The 25,091-nt window shown below is 43.0% G+C and overlaps 1 protein-coding gene across 1 annotated transcript in view; it reads right to left on the minus strand.

Annotated features, from left to right (window-relative positions):
* Positions 1-9,675: 9,675 nt before the first annotated feature.
* Positions 9,676-25,091, minus strand: part of Mettl16 (methyltransferase 16, RNA N6-adenosine) — a 52,754-nt gene continuing 37,338 nt past the window's right edge. Inside the window, exons 7-10 of the mRNA XM_075991680.1 lie at positions 23,220-23,289; positions 21,248-21,337; positions 11,358-11,531; positions 9,676-11,230 (exon numbers count right to left, since the gene is read on the minus strand). Coding sequence (XP_075847795.1) covers positions 10,640-11,230; positions 11,358-11,531; positions 21,248-21,337; positions 23,220-23,289 — 925 coding nt within the window. The 3' untranslated portion in view covers positions 9,676-10,639. The remainder of the gene's footprint in view (positions 11,231-11,357; positions 11,532-21,247; positions 21,338-23,219; positions 23,290-25,091) is intronic.

Raw genomic sequence — 25,091 nt, forward strand, 5'->3', positions numbered from 1 at the left:
AGTGGAAGTGGGAGGCATAGAATTAGACAGAAATGAATGGGAGGGCTGTTTTAACACGTTTCAGTTTCCTGTTCCAATGGGTGGAGGCAGGGTATAAGTTGGCAAGCACATTCACTCAAGTGAAAAAGTCTTTTTGATGTTTCAGCAAAAGCTTAGCAGGTTTGGAAAGTGATGCCAAAGCCAGCCATCTCCTAATACATATTCAAGTCCTGTTATGGCTTCTAGGTGCTGAGTTGTCTGGGTCAGAAGGGCAACAGGATCTTCCAGCACTGTGCACTTTCTCATGAAGATTTCCAACTTCCTCCTTTTGTCTTGTGCACCTCGATATCTCACTCACACCCCATAGTGCACCCTCCTTCCCCGTGTATACTGGCTGACTTTCTATCCTCTCACAATTGACCCCGACAGTCATACATTTACAACTCCCAAGTGCTACGTGAAATCACTTCCCTGACCACTTCCAAACTATGCGATGTGAGAAAAAGGAGTATGGAGGTAAACACACAGCTACTCATTCACACTGGGTCCCAGGAGATACCCCAACCTTGACCTGGCATCTTTCACTAACGGTTTTAGGTAACTTCAACAGCCATAATTAAAACAAGACCAGAAGGAAACAGTTATACATAAGATAGAGAGACATCAGACAGCTATTCATTTAACAAGCATGTGCCAGACAACTGGCTAAGTATCTTTATAGGTAAGGCCAGGCAATCTTTGGTAAGCAAAAGGGAGAAGGGAGTGTGAAGGTGGCACTGACTACTACATTCACACCAGGCAAGGTTCATTTCTCTCTCTTCCATACTGGATACAGCATGAGAAAACACAGCTACACCAGACACCTAAGGACTATGAAATATTAAGTTAGGCCCCCAAATCTTAATTGCTCCAAAACATAAAAAGAAACCAGTTGCCAGGCGGTACTGGTGGCACACTCCTTTAATCCAGCACTTAGGAGGCAGAGGCAGGCGGATCTCTGTGAGTTTGAGGCCAGCCTGGTCTACAAAGGGAATTCCAGGACAGCCAGGGCTACTCGGAGAAACCCTGTCTCAAAACAAAACAAGCACTCAGGCATGGTGGCTCACACACCCTCAGTGCTTGGGCTCAAACAGAAGGATGGCTTCCCAATTTCAAAGCCCACTGGAACTACAGAATGACTCTCTACCCAAAACAAATCAAAGCAACATCAAAAAAATCAAGGGCATTTAGGGCTGGGCTACACTGAAGCCAAGCTTTTGTTTTTTCCAAGAGAGAGTTTCTCTGTGTAGTCCTAGAACTCACTGTAGACCAGGCTGGCCTCAAGTTCAGTATCTGCCTGTCTCTTGAACTCAAGTCTTAACAAAGCCATTAGGATAATTCCAAATTACTGTGACAGATATACCCTACAAGGCCACCTGACCAGTCATCAATGAAGTGGGTTCCCCAGGAATCAGTACTTCTCCCCACTTCTCCAGCACCCATTAAGCAGGTACAACTGAGTTCTCCCTTGTGCCTGTATTTCCCCTCACTGGATGTCACAGCTGATGAGTTGTGATTACAGGGTCTAAGATACCAAGAAAAGGTGTCAAGCAAAGGTCACCAAGCTGTCAAGTGGAGAGGTGGCCTGATCTTCTTCTCTGTGCCAATCAAATCTATATGAGGTCCAGAGTCCCCGCAGGTCTCCCGGAAGTGAACAGGGGAAGAAAGCACATGTGTGCGCACACACTATTGTTAAAAACAGATAATCATTAACTCTGCTTAGTGCTGCTCCAAACACAGGTTTAGTCCATGAGTGAGAATGCCTTGAGGGAACCTCTAACCAGGACTAGGAAGGTGACGGGAAAAGGGCAGCCTTTTCTCCAGGCGGTACCCACCCTAGCTGTGAACACAGCACTGAAGAAGCTGGTCCACTGGACAGGGATGGAAGCACGAGGACTTCAGACATTTCTTTAGAGGAAAAAGGTTGTGGCTTCCTAGGAGTCAATTAATTCAGGTCAAGGGAGTGGGCCGGGGCAGAGTTATGAGTAAAGAGAGGTGGAGTCGTGCAATGTGAGTCAAGAGCCAGCCGGATCCCGTGGGGCAGAGATGAACTGGGAGATGAGAGCTGGATGCAGTCAGTGCCTGGGAAAGGTCTACCGTCCAGCTGCTACCCAACAGGCTGCTGTGGGATCTAGTCTCCACTCTTCAGAGCTTGTGGCCACAGCTATCTTGAGTTTCTACTTCCAGGCTAGGGGTGGGCTAAGGGTCAGAGAATGTAGTATCAATCTCTATCCCCTAGTCTGCCCTGCCCTGTCTCCATTGGTGATCTCAGATTGGAGCTTTATTGGCCAATGCTGAAGTCAATCTGTAATAACTGCACCATTGGTAAGCACAGCTGTAAAATGGATACCTATAAATTGCTAAGTGCTGTATGAAAACAGAAAATAAAAAAGCTTTTATGAAAAATAGGCAAACATTTTCCACTCCAGAGCAAAGGAGTTTTCTACTCACAAAAGCAAATAAAACAAATACAAAGGCACTGTGTGATGGATTTGATTATCTCTAGAAATTCTTAACTGTAAATAAAATGATCGTTGAAGGGAGGGAGGAATTGACAAAAATGGAAAGAAGGCTTGCAACAGGAGTTTTCAATAGGTAAGACACAAATTTGAAATTTTAAAGCAACACATGCATGAAATAATAACACATATACAGCTGAGGAACCTTGTCAGTTCCATAATGAAATCCAAACAATTTTTTTTGCCTATCAATTGATAAAGAATTTTTTAAAACTAGCCCTCTGCGGCTGGAGAGAGCTCAAAGGCTGAGCATGAACTGCTCTCGCAGAGGGTTGTGTTTAGTTCTTAGCATGTGTGTCCAGCAGCTCACTCCACCTCTGGCCTCCTAGGGCACCAGTACTTAACATGCACAGACTCAGACAGACAGACAGACACAACTAAAAATAGAATGAATCTTTAAAAAAAAGAAAAAAAGGAAGAAAGAAAAACAAATAGCCTTCTAGAACTATCACAAGTATGGCAAAAAAAAAAAAAAGACACGTATTCATGGAAATGTACACTTTTTGAGCGAACTGAAGAGGCATATTCTCTGCCTTAGCACATTTACCCTACAAAAAGAAAACTACATTAAAACTTTTTTTTTTTTGAGACAAGGTTTCTCTGTGTAACAGTCCTGCCTGTCCTGGAACTCACTTTGTAGACCAGGTTGGTCTTGAATTCACTGAGATTCATCTGCCTCTGCTGGGATTAAAGGCACGCACCACCACTGCCTGGCTACATTATAACTTTTATACAAAGTCATCTGGTAAAATGTTATTTTCAGTAGTGAAAACCTTTTACAGGACAATCTAAAGATCCAACTAGCAAGAGCGGCCTGGCAGAGTGTGCTTAGACCACATCCGAGCATGGAAGAAGCAGGCTGTCAGCAGAGCCAGCAGGGCTGGCTTCAGGCAGGGTGGTTACTGGTAGCTCTCCTATTTTCACAGCTTCCCTGAAGCAGATTATTATCCTTCTATTCAGAAAGAACAACAAACAAATTACAATATACTGCTAAATAAAAGATTATAAAAGTATGACTAATGTACAGCATGTTTGACCCCACAGTTGTTTAAAATGCATATGTATACAAACTAAGACAACAAAATGTAAAATAATTTCCTTTAAGTAGTGGAATTGTAGGGTATTCACTATTTTCTAAATTTTTAGATGAAAACTTATTCCAGTTGTAAAATGAAGTTGTTGAAAGGCTGGAAATGTGGTAGGATGCCAAGGTTCTAGGTAGGAGGGTAAATGTTCCTGCTATATTCAGGAAAGCCACCCTTTCTCTGAGATATCATAGAGTTTGATCTCCCCTGAACTGAGCCTAAGGCACCATTTTCCACTCAACTTTCTTCTGAAAACTCCCCTGTACAAGTTTTTTTCATCTCTTGTTGCTCCCCATCTAAATCCACTCTATAAATCCTTACTCTAACACTCCTCAGAGATCAAGGTTATCCAGCTGGGCCATAAGGAAGCCACATTATTAGGGCAGTGTCACTAGGGCTGGTGAGATCAGTAGACTCGGGGACTTCTGGAACTGACAGGGTTATCAAAGTACTTTGATGGTGGCCAGTGAAGGAACAGGAAGATCTAATCAGCATATACACACGTGTGTGTGTGATGGGAAAATACACAGTAGAATTGACCAACCATGGCCCTACTGTCCAGCAGATGCTGGGTCTGATAATGCAAGTTAGGGTATAATGGGCATGAGGGTTAACTTACAGAAGTGGGTGGCAGCAGCCTGAATAAAGAGGGAAGTGCACATAAGACTTACGATACAATCCTTGGGGTTGCCCTCTTAAGGAGTAGGAAGGGCCCCAGGTAAGACAGCAGGCGGCAACCAAACTTCAGAGACCAAGTAAGCAAGATTAGGAAAGATGGAGGCAGAAATAACTCTTGTTAGTTGGTAGAGGTCACAGACTTAGGTCAGACAGAGCAAGGATCCTACCTTAGACAGGGCTGACTCCCCCTCTACCAGTAAGAAACACCAGCCCTGGCCACAGACCCCCAGGGGTCCTGTTCTCCAGTAGGATGCTCTTTTGAACAGTTAACAGAACAAGCTACCATCTCCTCTGGGGGTCCACTAGCTAGCTACACATTCAGTCAAATCCCCAGTGGGAATCCCTGGCTTTCCTTCCAGATCTCAAGGCCATTCTCCCCTTTAAGGGCTAGTCTATGTGGTTCCCAAACCAAGCCTACAGTTTTTTTCGCCTACCTGGGAAGAGAACTTGATGATTCTCTTGACAATTCTACCTTCTCTGGCAAGCTTACAAAGCACATGAGTTTTGTGTAGTTCCATAAATGAAATTTGGAACCATAGTGTTTAAAACAGACCAAAACCTCCCTTCTATTATTATACAATTATGTATTGTCATTACCTAATTATCAGTTATTTCACATTGATTCTGGTCCAACGGGCTTTCACCAGACGCTTTATTTTGTGGTTTCATTAACTACTTAATTATCTACATTACTCTCAAATACAAGATTCTGGAAGATGTGGTGGCATAAATTAAGACCTAACTGTAAGTAATTTCACTTACAAAATCTCATTCAATTGATCACAGGCAAGAAAACTCTACTACCTTAAGTGATGAACTATGACGGGGTAAAACATGTTTGCTGTGGCTTCCCCGTGTCATGTAACTAAAGTCTCCTCCTGCACTGGTGGAACAAGGGCCATTTTTACCTTAAATACATTATTTGCCATAGAATTTCTAGATTTGGGCTGGCGGTCATGGCGCACGCCTCTAATCCCAGCACTTGGGAGGCAGAGGCAGGCGGATCTCTATGAGTTCGAGACCAGCCTGATCTACAAGAGCTAGTTCCAGGACAGGCCCCAAAGCTACAGAGAAGCCCTGTCTCAATAAATAAACAAACAAGCAAACAAACAAATAAATAAATAAAAGATCTTCTAGATTTGGCACTAGAGCTCAGCCTTAGCTACTTGGACTCAAGTTCAAACCCTGCCTCCGTACCTTTGCTCGGTGAAGAACATTAGTCACTTAAGCTTTAGAAGGTTCCATTGCCTTCAGCTCTTACACAACAATACTGCATCAGCTAATAGGGTTACTAAATGAGACAATCTCTGTAAAAGACAAACTGCCAATGGTCAGTTCCTAATGTTTCCATTGCACAGAGGTTGGCTTTTATTTTGGTTAATAGGTAGTACTCTACATCTGCCTCCCTGCCCCTATAGATTTAATCAAGGCCTTAACCTTCTCAATTGAGTCCAATGGCAGGCGGCTTTCTGACCAAAACTCTAAAATTCGTCACAAATTAAGGAGAGAAGGCATGTCACAAGTGTCGCTCTGTTTCTGAACTTCTCACTCACCCTACCCTCAGTTCTCCCAAGGCCAGCCCAGTCGGACTGGGGTCCTATACAAGGAGTGGAATAGCATGCGAACCCAGGGCTGATGAGCTGCAAAGCCTGTGCTCTCTCCCACTGTTCACTGCCCCGGGGTAAACAGTACCTGGAGTACATGCTGCCCTCTTCTAAGCATTGGCTCCAAGCTACTGTCAAGTGTAGCTAGCTGAACTTCTGCCCCCTACCTTCTTCTCTTGTTCAGTTTCCCTGTTGCTAAGGAGCACCCATGATCCTCTACCTCCTAAAGATAGAGCCTAGAAGTTCTGAGATTTCTGCTTGGACCGAGACAGGCAGATGGGCTACATCTCAAAGAGGTACAGGTCTTCATTCAGTCACAACATAGTTTTCCAGAGTAAAAGCACAGGCTCACAAAGGCAGCATTAGCTGTTCCAACCAGCAATTAAAGAAATGAACCGCTGTTTTAGTCATTTGAGTGAGTCATAGCAGATCTTTCCAGAACAGAATAGTATCTCAGGCATGTGTAAGTTCTATGGCTACGGGTGCCCTGAGCCAGGCTTTTTAACAAACTGCAGTGGTACTTACACAAGGCACATGGGATGATTAGCATCTTTCAAAACCATTAATGCCCTCCTTCAAGAGGCAAAACCCTATTAATGACTACGACAGCATTTTACTGAGGTGATGGCCATTCAGCAAATAAAATCTCCTGAGCAGCAAGTCCCCTAAGAACAGTGAAGTCATGTCCCTTTCTTTAGGGCACCTCTGAGACGCATCTTTGCTCAAAGAACAATAACTGAAGTTTTGCAAATGGGGTAGAAGGGTCACTGCAGATCCTGACCTTGTACCATAGAATAAACAGAGAGTACTTCTTCTTGAGCCTCAGCCATACAGGGTTAGCCATATGCATGTTCTAATCTATACAGAAACAGCCTACTTAAGAAATAAGGCCCAGCTAGTTTATATAAACCCTCACAACTATTCATATAAATAACTCATCACATGGATGTTAGTCTGCCACCAAGATCAAAGACAAAGCAAGATGAAAATGCATTTTTCTAGATCTCTTACCAGACCTGAAACATAAAGCTTGAGAAACAAACAAAAGATCCAAAGGACAGGCCTAATGAGTATATTCTACAATAGACAGATGTGAAGAAAAGCTCGTCAGTTGAGACAATAAAAAACATAAAACAGCCGGGTGGTATCGGCACAGGCAGGCAGATCTCTGTGAGTTTGGGGGGGGGGGGCATAAAAAGTGTTAGTAGGGGTTTTTTTTCTCCCTTATACTTCCATTTTAAAAATTTTAAGTGAAAATGTACCGTCATAAATATTTGTCTGGATATAACTGAGTATTTCTAGAAAATTCTATAGATACAATCATCCATTCCCACAATGAAGTTCAACTGAAGTTCAATTTTTCAATTGAAGGGGCTGAAGGTGCCCCCGTGTGGCTCCAAAAGAAAGTGCTGCAAGTTAAAAAGACCAAAGGGCTCCCACAGTCTGTCTTTCCCTGCTTCTCCCCGAGACAGATCTCACACAACTCCCTCTGGCCCTGAACTCACAATGTAGACAAGACCAATTGTGAACTCAGTCTTAAACTCCTGGTCCTCCTTCTTCCACCTCCCAAATGCTGAGATTACAGACGGGGACACCACACCCAGCATTTACTTCCTTCTTTTCAAAGTGGGAAGAGGGAGTCCTAGCATGTAGCTCAACTGTTACAGTGCCTGCCTTTTAGCCCTGAGTTCAACCTCCAGTAGCACATAAAGCCAGGTATGGAGGCAACCATCGGCAATCCCAGGAACTGAGGAGGTGGAGGCAGGAGAACCAGAAGTTAATTCAATGCCAACCTTGGCTACCTTAAAAGTTCAAGCCCAGCCTGAGCTGCATGAATGAGACCCTACTTCAAAAAACAAAACAAAATAAAATGGCTTTGATGTCTTCTGTATGTGATTTTTACATTTTTTTCCACATCTGGCCATATGATTATTCCTGACAGACACCAGAAGCCTTGATTCCCACCAGGGAAAGAGATTTTGTTTTCTAAAATATAGTAACAGACCAGACCCCTTGAGGTTGGCTAAAACTCCTCCTCGGAGCTGCCAGCTTGGACTTAAAGTATTGCAAAGCCCTAGTGTGAGAACAGCTGAACACAGGAAAGCAAACCGATAAAACTGGAGCAGATTCTAAACACAAGCGCCTTCCTTACCTCACACTGGAAAACAAGTACAGTTTCTGTTCCACTTCAGCTATCAGGGGATCAGAAGCCAACCAGGGACCAGAATAGAACTTTAGACAATACCACAGAGATTTAATGTCATATCAATCCACCAATACCAACAACAAACTTGACCTCCAGACACTTAAACAGAACGCCACTTAATCCTGTGACAAGTGAGCAACCAATTTCTTTAAAAAGCTTCCCTTCAATTATAAAGCACATGTATAATATGTCCCTTTAAAGTGTTTTCAATGAAAAAGATGATTTCAATATCATCTTATTGTGGTTGTAGTTCAGTTGGCAAAGCATCTGTCTAGCACACAGGGAGTCCTCGGCTCAACTAATCGATCATTTGTACCACATAAATCAGAGTTATAATCCCAGCACTGAAGATAGAGATACTGGAGGAAAAGGACATTAAATTCATCCTCAATTACACACCAAGTCTGCGGCTACATAAGACCATGACTCAAAGACAACAGCTATGGCTGGGGAGATGGCTCAATGGTTAAAAAAGCATGGGTTATTCTTGCAGAGGACCCAAGTTTGGTTCCCAGCATCCAAATCTGGTAGCTCACAACTGCCTGTAACTTCAGCTCCAAGGGATCTGATCCCTCTGCAGGCAACTGCATTCACATACACATACCTTGACACAGATATAATTACTGGATGCAGGCAATCTAAGACCCTAGATCCAATCTGGGTGCAGTTTGTGACCCTGAACACTGGTTTCTTCATGCTGCCAGAAGAATGGGAGGATTAGATCAGTGCTTCTTCTCCTTAGTCTCTAATCACTATATCACGGACAGATCCCCAGGGGTAGGGGGTGGGGAGAACATGCTCCTAGGAGTCTCTGAAAGACTACAGCTATATGTTCTTTCCCAATTTTCAACCCCATTGCATTATTTGCATTTTCTTATACTTTTGCCAACAGCCTGACCCAGCTGCCATTAAGTTATGCCACAGCACCAGCTTTCTGATCTAATCATAGCCACCTCTCAAAATGGGAACTTAACCAGTCTTTATGGGTGCCAAAGAGCTCAGGCTGTATACCGGTCTGTCCATATAGAACCCTAGGCTGCTTAGTCAAGAATCCAGCACAAAAGACAATTTCTGAGACATGAAAAGAACAAAAATGAGCCTCTTCCAGAAGTATCTGCAAAACCACAGCATTCCCATTAGAAATTAGTTTCAGACACTGTTACCCTGGCCTTGGATAAGCAGATAAGCAGACAGAGAAAAGCCACTAAAAAAGTAGGATTTGGTCAACAAATTAGCTGGCCACATAGAAGGCTCGACTTTACACCACACCGGTATCTGTTTTTCTCTGGTGTTGAATATATAATCCAGGAGCGTGGTGACTCAAGACTTTAATCCCAGCACTTGGGAGAGAGAGGCAGGCAGATCTCTTTGAGTTCAAGGCTAGCCTGGTCTACAGAGCGAGTTCCAGGACCTTCACGGATGTAGATGAGTGCTCTACCTACCAATCCACCCCACACCCTACTGAGGAGTACACAGAGGACCCCCGTTTCTTGTTTGTCACATTAACTGTTTACCCAACTCAAACACAACAAAATATCTCAATTCCAGGACTCAAACAAAATCAATAGTTTTCAATTCTGAAGTCTTGTATTAAAAACAAAACATATTTCATTTCACATGTCAATAAAAAGCAGCACATTACCAAAGAACAACACTGTGGAAGGGGACAGGTACACTTTGATGTGCCTCAGACACATCTCTGACTCTGCTTCCTCAATTCTGCTCTGGAATAGGCAAAGTCAGAACCGCAGCAACTGAGCAATGCACTCTTATCATGTGTTCCCAGACTGGCCCTTTCTTCACCTGACATTCTGGCCACCTATCAGCAGGGCAGCTCCTTCCTGAGGGCTGGCTCAATCAACTCTAGGTACCGAAGAAAGCAGTGTCTTGAAGGCAAATATGAGCACTGCCAGGCTCGGCTCTGCTGTATGGCCTCCATTGGAGAACACTGAAACCCTCTTCACCAATCAACCCAACTGATGGACACCTACCAGGCCGCAGTCACAAACAATACCTCTGGCCTCAGGGAATGAGTTCAAGGCTGAGACAAACTGCTGGAGGAGGTTCCAAGTTCCTCTTGAGTTTACCTGCTAGCAACAGTCACTAGCAGATAAACTCCTGAGCCACTGTACTGTACACACAACTCCAGATCACTTTAAGAGGGGAAGGGTTAAAAATGGATTCATTTCTGCTTTCCTTTTCTCTTTTTATTTAGACAAGTGTCTTTCTCTATGGCATAGGCTGACCCTAAACTCAGAGCAGTCACCCTGCCTCAGCCTTCAAGTACTGGGATAAGTGTACTAAATTTCTGCTTTGTAACATGATTCCACATGGTGTCACTAAAGGACCAGTAGCGAAATTCCTCTGGCTTCCCAATAGGCTCCACTTCCAAAGTTACTTAATAGACTTTTTTGTACTGATGTTAGATGTTAGGGACACAACCCAGGGTAGCTTCTGCACATTAAGCACATAGGGTCATTGCACCATATCCTTAGCTTTATACAGACACTTTTCTAACCGTGGAAGAAATTAAGAATTAACTACCCCAACAAGCCTCAGCATTTGGTTACGTATGTAGGTACAAAGCTGATTCATCAAATCCCTGTTCTGGCCCTTAACCCAATGCATTTCAACTACGGCGCCATCTACTTCCTTCTTAATGTTGATCAGGCACTTAAACAGGTAACGTGTAGCTGCTCCATCCAGGCCGTCTGCCTTCTCAGAAGCCTCTCGGGCTTGGGCTCCATTGCTAGAGCCTTTACAACTTTCCATGGTCTCCATCTCTCCCCTTTCCTCACTCCTTTCATCCTCCATGGCTTCTAGAGTTTCCTCCTGGCAAAGTGACTCCTGGCTGAGGCAATGGCCACCAATAGTGGCAGACTCGCCTTCTGGTACAGCAAGCCCGCACAAGGCACTCTCGTGGGAGCACGGAGCCAGCTCTTTGGAAGTGGACTTCCTCTCCTCCAAGGCTAGGATAACGTCCTCGGGAGCTCGGGGAACCTCTCTCAGCTGTCTCACTCGCTCTCTTTTCTTCCGCCTTAAATGAATCCAAGAGTTTTCTATGGCTGTCAGGAAAAGGCTAACTTCTTCTTTTCCACACGGAATTCGTTTATGTTGAACCTATGTGGAGGAAAAAGCAGAATTTTATAGGCAATCATCTGTCATTACTTACCAAATCCCTTCAATTAAAGAAAAACCATAAAAGTCACTATGGGTGAGCACTTCATCAATATGCTTGGCCACACACCTTCAGATCAGTGAGAATTTTTTCTATCCATGTTGTCACAACTACTATGCCTTCTACTGTCTCAGAGCCCAAAGACGAGGCTTTGAGGGATAATTCTTTCATCACAGACTCCAACACCACAAATGTAATGGGTTTCCGTGGCTTTTCTAATTTTCTTCGTTTACTTGGAGGTGACTAAAAGAAAAAAGGAGAAAGTTATCCCAACAATTAAATACAGTGCATGACAGTGGACACAAGTGGGGACAATCCCAGGGTTTCTGTTCCCAAGTACAGGGCATGAAACAAAGGCTTTTGCACGTGTTCTTTCCAATGTTGGAGACAGCTCCGCCTGTTTCTTCACTTTACAGAGCTATGTCATCATAGCTCAGAGTCACCATTAGCAGTAACAGAATTGGGATTCAAACTCCAAATACAAATTCCTTCAAATCCCATCACCTTACTTTACTCCAGCTACCAGTATAGACATTCTCCAAGCACTAAATGCCTTTTCTATCTGTGGTACCCCATGCAAGCCCATAATGAATTGCACATAGACAGGGAGTGCCACCCCAGTTTGTAAAGTTTATCATACAAGCCTGAAGATGTAAAAAAAAAGCCTGGTGGCACATTTGTAATCCCTTAATGGGGCAGCGAAGACAGGACCATCCCTGGGGCTCACTGGCCAGCCAACCTCCCTCAACTGGTGAGCGACAGACCAATAAGAAGCCCTATCTCAAAAAGCAAGGTGGACGGTTGCCCAAGAACAGTAGCCAAGGTAGTCTAGTCCTCTGGCCTCCACACTAAGAACTACTACTGCCACTTTCCTATTGCACAGAAAGGCTGATTAGAGATGTAGCTCAGAGGTAGAGTACACACCTAACACAAACTCATCAACAGTGTGGCTGCCTGTCAGCGGAGGATGAAGGATACCAGCACCAATGAGAACCAAGGGCCATGGGAATCTAATCATCACCAAACTCTCTACCAAGGACTTAGGGAGGCTACACTTCTCCACCCACTAGAGGGACTAAAGCTCCACTTAAAACACCAAGAGTAACACTACAGTAAATTATTTTTCTTTCTTTCTTTCTTTTTTTTTTTGATTTTTCGAGACAGGGTTTTTCTGTAGCTACGAAGCCTGTCCTGGAACTAGCTCTTGGACCAGGCTGGCCTCGAACTACCAGAGATCCGCCTGCCTCTGCCTCCCGAGTGCTGGGATTAAAGGCGTGCGCCACCACCGCCCAGCTTACATGGTACTCTTAAAAAGTTACATTTAGCTGGGCAGCAGTGTTGCTAAATGCAGGTCTTTTATGCCAGCACTTGAGAGGCGGAGGCAGTTGAATCTGAGTTTGAGGGCAGCCTGGTCTACAGAGTGAGTTCTAGGATAGTTAGGGATACACAGAGAAACCGTTCTTGAAAATCAAAAAAAAAAAAAAAAAAACCAAAACAAACAAACAAACAAAAAAACCAAAGAAGCCGGGAGGTGGTAGCGCATGCCTTTAATCCCAGCACTCGGGAGGCGGAGACAGGCGGATCTTTGTGAGTTCGAGGCCAGCCTGGTCTACAAGAGATAGTTCCAGGACAGGTTCCATAGCTACAGAGAAACCCTATCTCGAAAAAGCAAAAAAAAAAAAAAAAAAAAAAAAATTATAGTTAAACACGACCCCATAGGCCTCTGGCACTAGGACACTTTTATATCTTATTACAACTGAAATGGTTTTTTGTTGTTGTTGTTGTTTCTGAGGCAGGATCTCACACAGCCAGGCTGGTCTCAAAACTCTCAAGGATGACCTTAAATCCTCAATTCTCCTGCCTACCATATTAGACAGTACCAACAATTAAAGGGCCATGGTATATATGCTGCTAAAAAACTTAAAAAATTTTATGGTCACAGAGGCAACCACATGAGAAAGAGAATCTTATGAGTGGGAAAGTACAGAGACTGAGATGGAGACAAACTGCTTTACTAATTAAAAAAAGATTTACTCACTCTACTATTTAATATATAACCTTTTTCATTTTAATAAAGATGTATGTATTTATTTATTTATTGTGCATGCGGCGTTCTGCCTGCATATCTACACACCAGAAGAGGGCACCAGATCTCATTACAGATGGTTGTGAGCCACCATGTGGTTGCTGGGAATTGAACTCAGGACCCCTGGAAGAGCAGCCAATGCTCTTAACCGCTGGGTCATCTCTCCAGCCCCTTAATATATAACTTTCAAATATTTTTATTTTTTTCTTTTTCTTTTTTTTAATATTTATTTATTTATTATGTATACAATATTCTGTCTGTGTGTGTGTCTGCAGAACAGAAGAGGGCACCAGACCTAATTACAGATGGTTGTGAGCCACCATGTGGTTGCCGGGTATTGAACTCAGGACCTTTGGAAGAGCAGGCGATGCTCTTAACCACTGAGCCATCTCTCCAGCCCCAATATATAACTTTCAATACAGCAGAAAGAAATTGTTCTATATCAGCTGGACGATGGTGGCGCACGCCTTTAATCCCAGCACTCGGGAGGGCAGAGGCAGGCGGATCTCTGTGAGTTCGAGACCAGCCTGGTCTACAGAGCTAGTTCCAGGACAGGCTCCAAAGCCACAGAGAAACCCTGTCTCGAAAAACAAAACAAAAACAAAAAAACAAAAAAAGAAATTGTTCTATATCTACTCTAGAAATTTTGTATCTGTATTCTGCATTTTTTAAAGATTTATTTATTTATTATGTATACAGTGTTCTGTCTGCATGTATACCTACAGGCCAGAAGAGGGCACCATATCTCATTACAGATGATTGAGAGCCACCATGTGGTTGCTGGGAATTGAACTCATGACCTGTGGAAGAGCAGTCAGTGCTCTCAACCGCTGAGCCATCTCTCCAGCCCTGTATTCTGCATTTTATATCTGTAGAAATACTACTATTGTTATTTTTGTGACGTGAGGAATGGAACTACATGCATGCTAGAAAACATTCTGTCACTGAGTTACATGCCCAGCACACAGGTAGGACTATGACCAGAATGGTGGCCTTAGGGGAACTTTAATGTTCCCAGAAAAGAGGCTGTTGGGATGACTCCTAAACAAGATTCTTCATTAAAGACTGATCAGGGAAGAGGTATCGGTGGCAAGGCTTAGGAAAAGACAAGAGACTTGGTAAGCAGAGTCAATACCCAAGTGATTAAAGCCTGGGCTAGAAAATCAGACTGGGGCCCGACTTTCTGCAGCCTCCAAGGGCTGGTATTGCTATTCATACAACTATTTCCTGGCTTAATGAAAAGGAGACAGTATGTGTATTCAAGTAACAGTGACAACTATGGGCAGAACATCAAAGCTTCCAAACCTATTAATGTCCTACTCACAAGGCTGTGATTCAGTGTAAGTCCTAAACTATTCCTTTAAACATTCAACAAATCCTTCCTCAGGACAGGACTGTCAAAGAAACAAACAGGCAAATCTTGGTCCCTAAAGTCATGTCTGACCACATTAATCCCAACTATTTCCTTCTCTGAAATGCTTTTGTCCCTATTGTTCATCTCAGTACTTATGCATGCACAAAATTTTTATTTTTTGAGACAGGGTTTCTCTGTGTAGCCCTAGCTGTCCTCCAACTCACAGGGATCCTCCTACCTCTGTCTCCTGAGTACTGGGATTAAGGGTGTGTACTACCACCGACCTGCCACAATTATTATATACATTGTTTCAGCTGTGCTTTGCTTTGCTACAAAACTAACACATAAGAATCTGAAGTTTCGGGCTGGAGAGATGGCTCAGTGGTTAAGAGCACTGACTGCTCTTCCAAAGGTCCTGAGTTCAATTCCCAGCAACCGCATGGTGGCTCACAACACTCTGTAGTGAGATCTGGTGCCCTCTTCTGGCCTGCAGGCAGACATGCAGACAGAATACTGAGAATACTGTATACATAATAAAAAATAAAATCTTAAAAAAAAAAAAAGAATCGGAAGTTTCTGGTTTCTTTGTTACTACCACAGCAAGGTTCATACTTCGTTTCTGTCAACCCTCTGACATACACTTATACAGACTTCAGCTGTCTGGCTTGAAAATCTATGAAGGGGGATGTCAGGTTGACTCAGTAGGTTCTTGACAAGGGGGATGTCAGGTTGACTCAGTGGGTTCTTGACAAGGTTGACAGTCTAAATTCAATCTGGGGATTCCTCAAAATGCAAGAAGACTGGCTCCAGCAAGTTTTCCTCTGACTTCTTTACAAGTGTATGTGTGTGTGTGTTTGCGCGCCTATGTGAGTTTATGTGCATGCAGATGCCTAGGAGGCCAGAGGGCATCAGATAATTTGAAACTGGAGTTCTAAGACAGTTGTAAGCCACCTCATATGGGTGCTAGGAACCAAATCCAAGACCTTGGAAAGAGCAATAAGTGGTCTTAACTGCTGAACTATCTCTCCAACCTCAATAAGTAAAATATTTTATTAAGAAAGAAAATCCAAACCAAACACAGTGATAAATGTCTTTAAATCCCAGCACTCAGGAGGCACAAGGCCAGTCTATCAACATAGTGAGCTTGAGAACAGCCAAGGCTACACAGTGAGACTCTGTCTCTTTGGAAGGGATCTAGAGCTGGAGAGACAACTTATGAGTTAAAAGCAGGTACTACTGTTTCTAAGGACTGGAGTTCAATCCCCTACCTCAGGAAGCTCATAGCTGCCTGGAACTTCAGTCCCTGGGTATCTAACCCCTCTGACCTTTATGAGCAAATTCCCTAATGTGCATATAACCCCCATCATATGCATAATTAAAAATGTAAATCTTAAAAAAAATCTATGGAGTACAGTCAGAAAACAGACAACATCCACAAATAGTTATTTTGACCCCTCCCTATATAGACCCCCCAAAAGCCTCCTGTTAAAGAGATGTACAGAAGGCTGGAGTGGCTCAGCAGTTAAGAGCACTGACTGCTCTTCCAAAGGTCCTGAGTTCAATTCCCAGGAACCACATGGTGGCTCACAACCATCTGTAATGAGATCTGGTGCCCTCTTCTGGCCTGAAGGCATACATACAGACAGAATACTGAGAATACTGTATATAAAATAAATAAATAAATCTTAAAAAAAATGGACAGAGAAGTACAGGATAAGAAAAATCTCTTGAAGAATGGGGATTACTTTTACATATTTTTAATTTTATGTCTATATTTAGTCTGCATATATGTATGTGCCTCCATATGCATGTCTTATGCCCATGGAGAAGGAAAGAAGGTATGGGATTCCCTGAAATTGGACTTCCAGGTGGTTTGTGAATGGACATATGGGTGCTGGGAACCAAACTCAAGTCTTCTAGGAGAGCAATAAGCAAGTGCAACCACTGAGCCATCTATCCAGCCTTGTGAATTCTTTATGAACCAGGGTTCCTGAGCAATGCTCACATCTAGAGTACACTATTTACTAGTTATGTGTTATAGAGATGAATACTTTGCATTGGCATGGATCTTGGTCTATTGATACAAATTTAAAGTCAATTTATTACACTGTAAATATGTATTTCTGCTCTTGTTTAAGGTATTGTGTTTGTGCAGTTCATTTAAAATGTAATATATAATTTAAAATTACAAATTAATTGATAATCCTTTATAATAGTCAAACTTATAGTCATGTTGGTTAGTTTTTCTATATATAAAGAGATTTATTTCAGTTAGATAAATAATTTTTAACACTTCAAAGACCTATGGAATATGGCCTGGCATTTAAAATGTTTTAAGAATTTAGACTTTTCTCAACGAGACATGTTTGCTTCTGGCAGCACCAATTACTTCAGAGAGGTTGATGGGCATTGAAGAAACTCGTTATGGAATTTGCCTTCAACGTGACAAGGCTAGTCATTTGGGTAAGAAACTGCTCTTGCCTTGATTGCTTGACAGCATGCTATGCAAACTGGACATGCAGGACCCACAGAAAAATGACTGCTGAACATTCCAAAAGACAGGATGGTCCTTCAGGGTTCCTGCCAGACATTCTGCAGGATACAGAAGAAAGTGACTGACAAACTGCCAAGATAGGCAAAATAGCCTTTCAAATTTCTTGCTTCATGAAAAAGTGTGCTAGATACTATGGGCCTGTAGCCTGAAGATGATGCCCCAACATTACAGAAGAACTTTGGGTGACTGTCCAGGAAGGGAGATGTCTCTGTCAATACTAGAATTTTGGAAGCTGCTTACAATGCACTTCTTATTTACTAAGGTAACATTATAACCTTCTGGGGTCTTTGAAGAGTTGAAGACAGTTATAGTTTGCCTTAGTTATGATAAAAGGTAAATTAAATATGAAACTTTAGACTCACAAAGATAAAATAGGTGATAGTATATTTTCTTAAATTTTGCCAGATACAAAGAGACTAAATATTGTAACTAAAAAAAAAACAACAACAATGGGAGATTATGTGGGATGTCCTTCTGTATTTTATTGACTAAAAATAAAGCTGTTTTGGCCAATGGCTTAGCAGGGTAAAGCCAGGCAGGAAATCTAAACAGAGATATAAAGTAGGCAGTCAGAGAGACACCATGTAGCTGCCGAAGGAGGACCCAGAACCTTTCCGGTAAGCCACAGCTTGTGGCAATACACAGATTAATAGAAATAGGTTAATTTAAGATATAAGAGCTAGCTAGAAATATCCGAATTATTGGCCAAACAGTGCTGTAGGTTTGGGTTTTTTTTGTTTGTTTGTTTGTTTTTGTTTTGTTTTTTCAAGACAGGATTTCTCTGTAGCTTTGGTGCCTGTCCCAGAACTAGCTCTTGCAGACCAGGCTGGCCTCGAACTCCCAGAGATCCGCTTGCGTCTGCCTCCCGAGTGCTGGGATTAAAGGCGTGCGCCACCCCCGCCCAGCTAGTGTTGTAGTTAATAAAGTTGGAGGTCTGGGTGGCTGGGAACGTAGGAGCAGCCTCCCCCTACAATGTGTCACCCTCTACCCAACTCTTCAACCAACTTCAACTTCCTGAAAGCAAAACAAACCCGAAGACTTAGAGAACTGGGGAAAGGGGCTCTAAAAGTGACCTATCAGCATCCTGTGGAAAACTTACTACTTCCCCATGTCCTCAACGGTCACAAACGATGGCACAAAAATTCTACCAATATTAGATAAGTCTTTCTGTTGCTAAAATGAGTGCAGACAACAGCAGTGGGCTCCATGCAGGCACTAGAATTGCTTGAATTAGAGTTTTCAGCATTTAGCACCAACAGAAACAAGTCAGTAGGCCTCACGTAAGTTGCCATAGAAACTTGCACATCACGATAAATGGTAGGGTGGGGGTGGGGAAGTAGGTCAATATTTCTGCTTAACCAGCTCTAGTCAGTATCTTCCTCTCCTTGACTGAAACAGCATTCTCCGCCTGCCAGATCCCCACCAGGAGCAAGAGAGGAATGTCAGGTGAGCTGTCCAGAAAAATGGTGACTGAGGAGTCTGAGAAGAAGGAAGGGGAACCAAGAGGAAGGTCAACTCAAAATCTCCAGAGTAACCTGGATCTACCCACAGGGAAAGCAGTCGCCAATCTAGGGCGTCAGTGCTAAGAAACTGTTGCTGGGTTACTACAAATCAGAAGCTGTCACCCTCTCCCCCACTCCACCCCCAACACACACACCAGCAGTTTAAGTGCATTTAATGGAACACTGGGGAATGCATTATTAGCAGCTTAGGGATGACTACAGTGGGGGGGGGGGAGCACTCTGTAGCACAGGAGGAACTCGGTCCCTTAGACAGCATCCTTGATGGCTAGACATCATGCAGAGCTACAAGACACCCTAAAAGGGAAAGAGGGAGGCTCATAGACTCCTTTTCTAAGTAAGTTGATTTTGAAAGAAAAAATCAAACTAAACTAACTTTGCACAAAGATACTGTCCTTTAACATTAGTGTCTGTGATGACTCTTTCATCCAAGAGGGCAAAGGAAAATTCTCTGGGTTGTTGTGGGGAGTGTCAGAGCCCATTATCAGTTTTTCCCAGCTGTGTCAAAAAAAATGTGGGCAGCAGGTTAAGAAGACACTCTTGGAAGCAGGTGCTGTTCCCATTTCCCACAACTGTTTGTGCCTGCACAGGGATAGCTAAGGGCATTGCTAATGATTTCAACCATCTACTGTGTGTCCTAGTAGTCTAGAAAACAACAAGATAATATTTGGAAAGCAAAGGCATCTTTTAAACTAGTGATCAAATTAAACACTAACTTCTGGGTACCCCACTGCACAGTCCCAAAGCCAGTCTAGGCATCCATGGAAAGGACACTCTATAGGAGCAGTTTCAATCCTGCAGTACATCTAGTTGTGGAGGAAGAATTGGCTCAGCTTCACATCTGACCCTCATGTTTTCAAAAACAAGGCAACATCTGCAAATCATTCCTTAGTGCTCCCACACACATCTATCTACCTCTCTGTCTATAGCAACGAAGACTCAAAGACAGCAACATTGAGTAGAGCTCTGGAGACCCAAAATGAATGCCCAAGTCCTTGGAAGAGGCAGCCCCAGAACAAGACACAGAGACCTGCAGGAGTCAGTACTAGCCTCCTCACACACCACGAGAATAAAGAGCTGGGCAGTCGAGCAGAGGTTAGAAAGTGTGTCTCGGGCTGGAGAGATGGCTCAGCGGTTAAGAGCATTGCCTGCTCTTCCAAAGGTCCTGAGTTCAATTCCTAGCAACCACATGGTGGCTCACAACCATCTGTAAGGAGGTCTAGTGCCCTCTTCTGGCCTTCAGGCATATATGCAGAAAGAATATTGTATACCTAATTTTTTTAAAAAAAAGTGTGTCTCCAGTCAAGCAGACCACTCTTGCAGAAAGATGTGTGAGCAAACACAGGCCATTCTATCAGTACTTCCCAGGGGCAATCAGAAAACCAGTTGGCTTGTTGTGTGTGTGTGTGTGTGTGTGTGTGTGTGTGTGTGTGTGTGTGACAGAGACAGAGAGAGATAGAGACCGAGAGAAAGACAGAGAGATAGAGCAAGCACAAGCACACACCTCACTATATAGCCCAGAACTCTCAATGTTCTGCCTTAGCTTCCTGAGTGCTGGGATTATTGCTGTATGCCACCATTTCTAGCCTCAGAAACCTTTCTTTGTAAATACAATAGTACAAAGAACAGAGAGATTTGGAAACAAATCATAAGATGTGTGTGTGTGTGTGTGTCTGTGTGTACAGAGATACCGATGGCGGGCAGAGGAGGGTGCTGGAGCCCCTGGAGCTGGAGTCACAGGTGTTGTGAGCTGTCAGATAGGGGTTAAGTTTGAACTATGGCACTCTGATAGAGCAGAAAGCATGCTTAACCACCGAGCCACATTTATAGCTCTTTTTGAGGCAATCTCCTTGGTACTACTTCAGATTGGCCTCAAACTCAGAAATCTTTTGCCTCTGCGCTCCAAGTTCTGGGACTGGCACATGCTACCCATCCCCATTTTCTAGGGGTAATTATAAAAGACAAGCCAGAGCTTTTTCCTGAGATCAGCAAAATCCTTAGGTGTTAAACTCAAAAAGATATAGCCAGGGAGCTAGGAGTATAACTTGGGGTACAACATTTGCCTACAATGATTGAGACACAGGGTTCAAGCCCCAGCAATGAGAAATCGGAACAGGAGAAAGAAAAATTATTGCAAGCACAATGGCAGCTCTCTAGCAGCTTAAGAAAGCAGCAGTGGCCAGGCAGACAAACAGACTGAACAATGACCACCAGAAGTTACAATGGCCAGGTGTTCCTACAGACTATGCTGCCTACACCTTTAACTTCTAAAAGATGCCAGAATGGGCTCTTGTTTATAAACATTTTCCACTTTGCCATAAACATTTGGAAAAATGGAAAGTCTCCAAATGGAAAACAGAACAGTACAGATTTAGTTCATTTATGTTCTGTGGAAGCTTATCACGTGCTAAGCATTTGGAGAAGCCAAATCAAGTCTTTACTTACCGGCACTGTGACATCATCATAAAAACTCCAAGCTAACGCCCATCTCATTGTCCGGCCTTGACAGAACTCCGTGAAGGTGACTTTACGAACCTGAAACCAGTAGAAACAGAATCTCGCATGAAGTTTTATTTGTTTTGAGGGGATCTGAGGTAGCTAAGGGTGACCTTGAGCTCCCGATCCTCACCTCAAGCACTGCATTACACCATGCCCACCTTCAAACTGAAGTCTTTCTAGAAATGCTCCTGGCTGCTGACTCCTATTGAGGTTTTTTGTTTTGTTTTGCTTTTGTTAGTTAACAATCAGTATTTTCTTTGTTTGGTGGGTTTGGTTTTTCAAGACAAGGTTTTTCTGTGTAGCTTTGGAACCTGTCCTAAAACCTGCTCCGCAGACCAAGGTTGGCCTTGAACTCACAGATATCCCCCTGCCTCTGCCTCCTGAGTGCTGTGATAAAGGCGTGCACTACCACCACGCAGCCAAACAATATTTAAAAAATAAATAAAAAATAAAAGGTATATACATTTGTCTGATAATCAAAAAATTATATACAGAATTTTTATCTCTCATAAAATATTAGAATTTAGGGCTGGAGAGGTGGCTCAGCGGTTAAGAGCACTGACTGTTCTTCCAGAGGTCCTGAGTTCAATTCCCAGCAACCAAATGGTGGCTCAAAACCATCTGTGGTGAGATCTGGCGCCCTCTTCTGGCCTGCAGGCATACAGGGAGGCAGACTGTTGTATACATAATAAATAAAATCATTAAAAAAAATTAGAATTTATAGATGTCTCATAGGTTAAATAATAAACACCTCAAACAGTTCTCTGAAGTCACTATAAAATGGTTTAAATAGTTTTTCTTTATTTCTTTAAAACAGAACTTGGCTACCTGGGCCAAGGTGGCCTCTGACTTGCAATCCTCTTGCTTCTACCTCCCGGAGGCTGGAATTACAGATGTGGATAGCCCTGGTGGTGCTGAGGCTGAATGCAGGGCCTCAGGCATGCCAGAGAAGCACTCACAGCTCCTAAGGCTGTATTTACTGCTGTTTTGAGACAGGGTCTCACTAGGTAGCCCTGGCTTACCTTGAACTTGTTATGAAGACCAGGCTGGCCTCACAAACTACCTGCTTCTGCCTCCTGAGTGTGGGGATTAACGGCATGTACCACCTTCAGTTTTTGTTTACTTCTTTAAGTAGAAGAGCCAACCAAAAAGTATGGCCATAAGCAGCTGGCCATATATCAGATTTCAATAAAGAAAAAAGAACTACTTTATAGGGTTTTTTGTTGTTGTTGTTGTTTTTTCAAGACAGGGTTTCTCTGTGTACCTTTGGAGTCTATCCTGGAACTCTGTAGACCAGGCTAGCCTCGAACTCACAGAGATCCACCTTTATCTGCCTCCCAAACGCTAGGATTAAAGGCATACACCACCACCACCCGATCTACTTTGTAGTTTTTATTTTATTTTTTAAATATGTAGTAATTTATTATGTATACAATATTCTGTCTGTGCGTATGCCTACAGGACAGAAGAGGGCACCAGACCCCATTACAGGTGGTTGTGAGCCACCATGTGGTTGCTGGGAATTGAACTCAGGACCTTTGGAAGAGCAGACAATGCTCTTAACCTCTGAGCCATCTCTCCAGCCCTACTTTGTAGTTTTTAATAACTGTAACAAGAAATATTGGACTGGAGATGGCTCAGCAATTAAGAGCAATTCTCACTCTTGCAAAAGACCTAGCATGGTTCCCAGAATCCACATGTTGGATTACGACCATTCATAACTCCAGAAAAGGATCTGACTTCTCCTGACCTTTGTGGGCACCCACACATCTGCAGACAAAACATTAATACACACAACATAAATACATGTTTAAAAAAAAAACTTAAAAATCACAATTAGCTTTATGGTATAAAGAAAGCTGCCCTACTCAGACTACACCCTCAGAAGACACACCTGAATGGCAGTGACAAAGCTTACCCCTTGGGTTCTGAGCTCTTCCTTCAGAGGGGCCAGACTGCATTTCTTCCCCAGCATACAGCTGTACCACCTTGGAAAACACGAGACAAATGAAGAGTGATTATAAGCATCACTCACGAAAACATAAGCAAACAAATATTAAGTTACAAGTAACAATAACAAAGCTGCACAAATTAAGCAAACACTAAATCACATAATGGAAAAAAGGAACCCAAGACAACCTAAATAATAATCTGGGCTGACAAAACAGTTCAGAAAATGAAGGCCTGAGTTCAATAACTAGAGCCCATGGAAGCTGTTCTCTGACTTCTACAACCTCACGATGGTACCACATAAACATGCACAAGTAATTTTTTAAAAATTTAATAAAAAAAAAAATCTGCTAGGCAGTGGTGACACATGCCTTTAATCCCAGCACTCAGGAGGCAGATGCAGGAAGATGTCTGTGAGTTTAAGAACAGCCTGGCCTACATAATAAGTTCCAGACCAGTCAGAGCTACATAATGAGACTTAGTTATTAAAAGAAAAAGAAAAAAAGAGAGAAAGAAAAAAAGCAAATAAATAAATCACTTAGTTTCCTAGTGCTTAAAACTGTACAAATTTGGAAAGAGATCAAAGAGGACAAGACCTATCTATCATACACAGAATGTGAAGGCCACTTTAGTTTTAGAACAGGCTTTAGCCAACAGCAAAAAGGTAGGGCCTGCAAAGATGGTTTTAGAGTACTTGCTGGTCTTACAGGAGACTCAGGGTCCGTTTCCGAGCTCAAATGGTAGCTCATAATACCCCTAACTCCCATTCCAAGGGCTCTGACTTTCTCTTCTGGCCTCCACAGGAGTTGTACAAACAGGGTGTACATACATACAAACAAGAAAATATTCAAAGCAAAAATAAATAAATCTTTGAAAAATAACAAAAAAAAGGCATATAAATACCCTCAGCACTACATTTTTAAAAACAAACAAAAAAAAACCCACATAGAATCATCAGGAGGTGGTGGCTCACGCCTTTAATTCTAGCACTTGGAGGCAGATCTCTGTGAGTTCAAGAACAGTATGGTCTACAGAGCAAGTTCCATGACAGGCTTCAAAGATACATATAGAAACCCTGTCTTGGAAAAATTGACAGGATCCTGCCTGAACTTGTGCTGTGAACTGCTCTATGCCAGGCAGAGGTGGCTTATGCCTTTAATCTGGAAGACAGAGACAAGTGCCTCTCTGTGAGTCCGAGGTCTGCCTGGTCAACAGACTGAGTTCCAGGATGGTCAGGGCTACATAGGGAACTGCTCTGAAGAAGTGAAAAGAAAATGAGGTGAACTGGTTGAAGGGTAAAAGTGATCTAAGTCATTTCTTCTGATTATTCTAAATAATTTGAGATGTAAAAAGAGATATCGGATTGTTGTCAGTCAATCAAAGATTAGTTAGCATGGGAACTGTCTTCTAATGTTGAAATTCTTGAAACTGTCTAAAAAAATGAAAGAAGAATGAACGAACTGCAGGAAGCGAGTCCTACAGCTGTCGGTGTATTCTGCACTAAGTGTCTTCCCAGCTTCAGGACAGGGAAAGGAAGCTCAAACAGCACGACAATCCTGCTGAGTTGACAGGACAGGTGAGAGCCGAGAAGATGAAGCAGTTAGGATCGGCAAAGCAAATTAAGAAAAAAAAAAACTCATCTAGGTTCAAGCTAGTCTCCAACTTTCTGTGCAGCCCAGGCTGACCTTGAACTTCTGATCTTCCTGCCTCCAGCCCCCACTTCAGTGTTAGGATTACAAGTATGTACCACCATGCTGAGTCTATTCAGTGCTATGGGCTGAGGACTGAACCCAGAGATTCATGCATGCATTCTACCAATTCACCCATATCCCTTAGCCCC

The sequence above is a fragment of the Microtus pennsylvanicus genome, chromosome 11 (assembly GCF_037038515.1).
Source record: "Microtus pennsylvanicus isolate mMicPen1 chromosome 11, mMicPen1.hap1, whole genome shotgun sequence".
Classification (NCBI taxonomy): Eukaryota; Metazoa; Chordata; class Mammalia; order Rodentia; family Cricetidae; genus Microtus; species Microtus pennsylvanicus.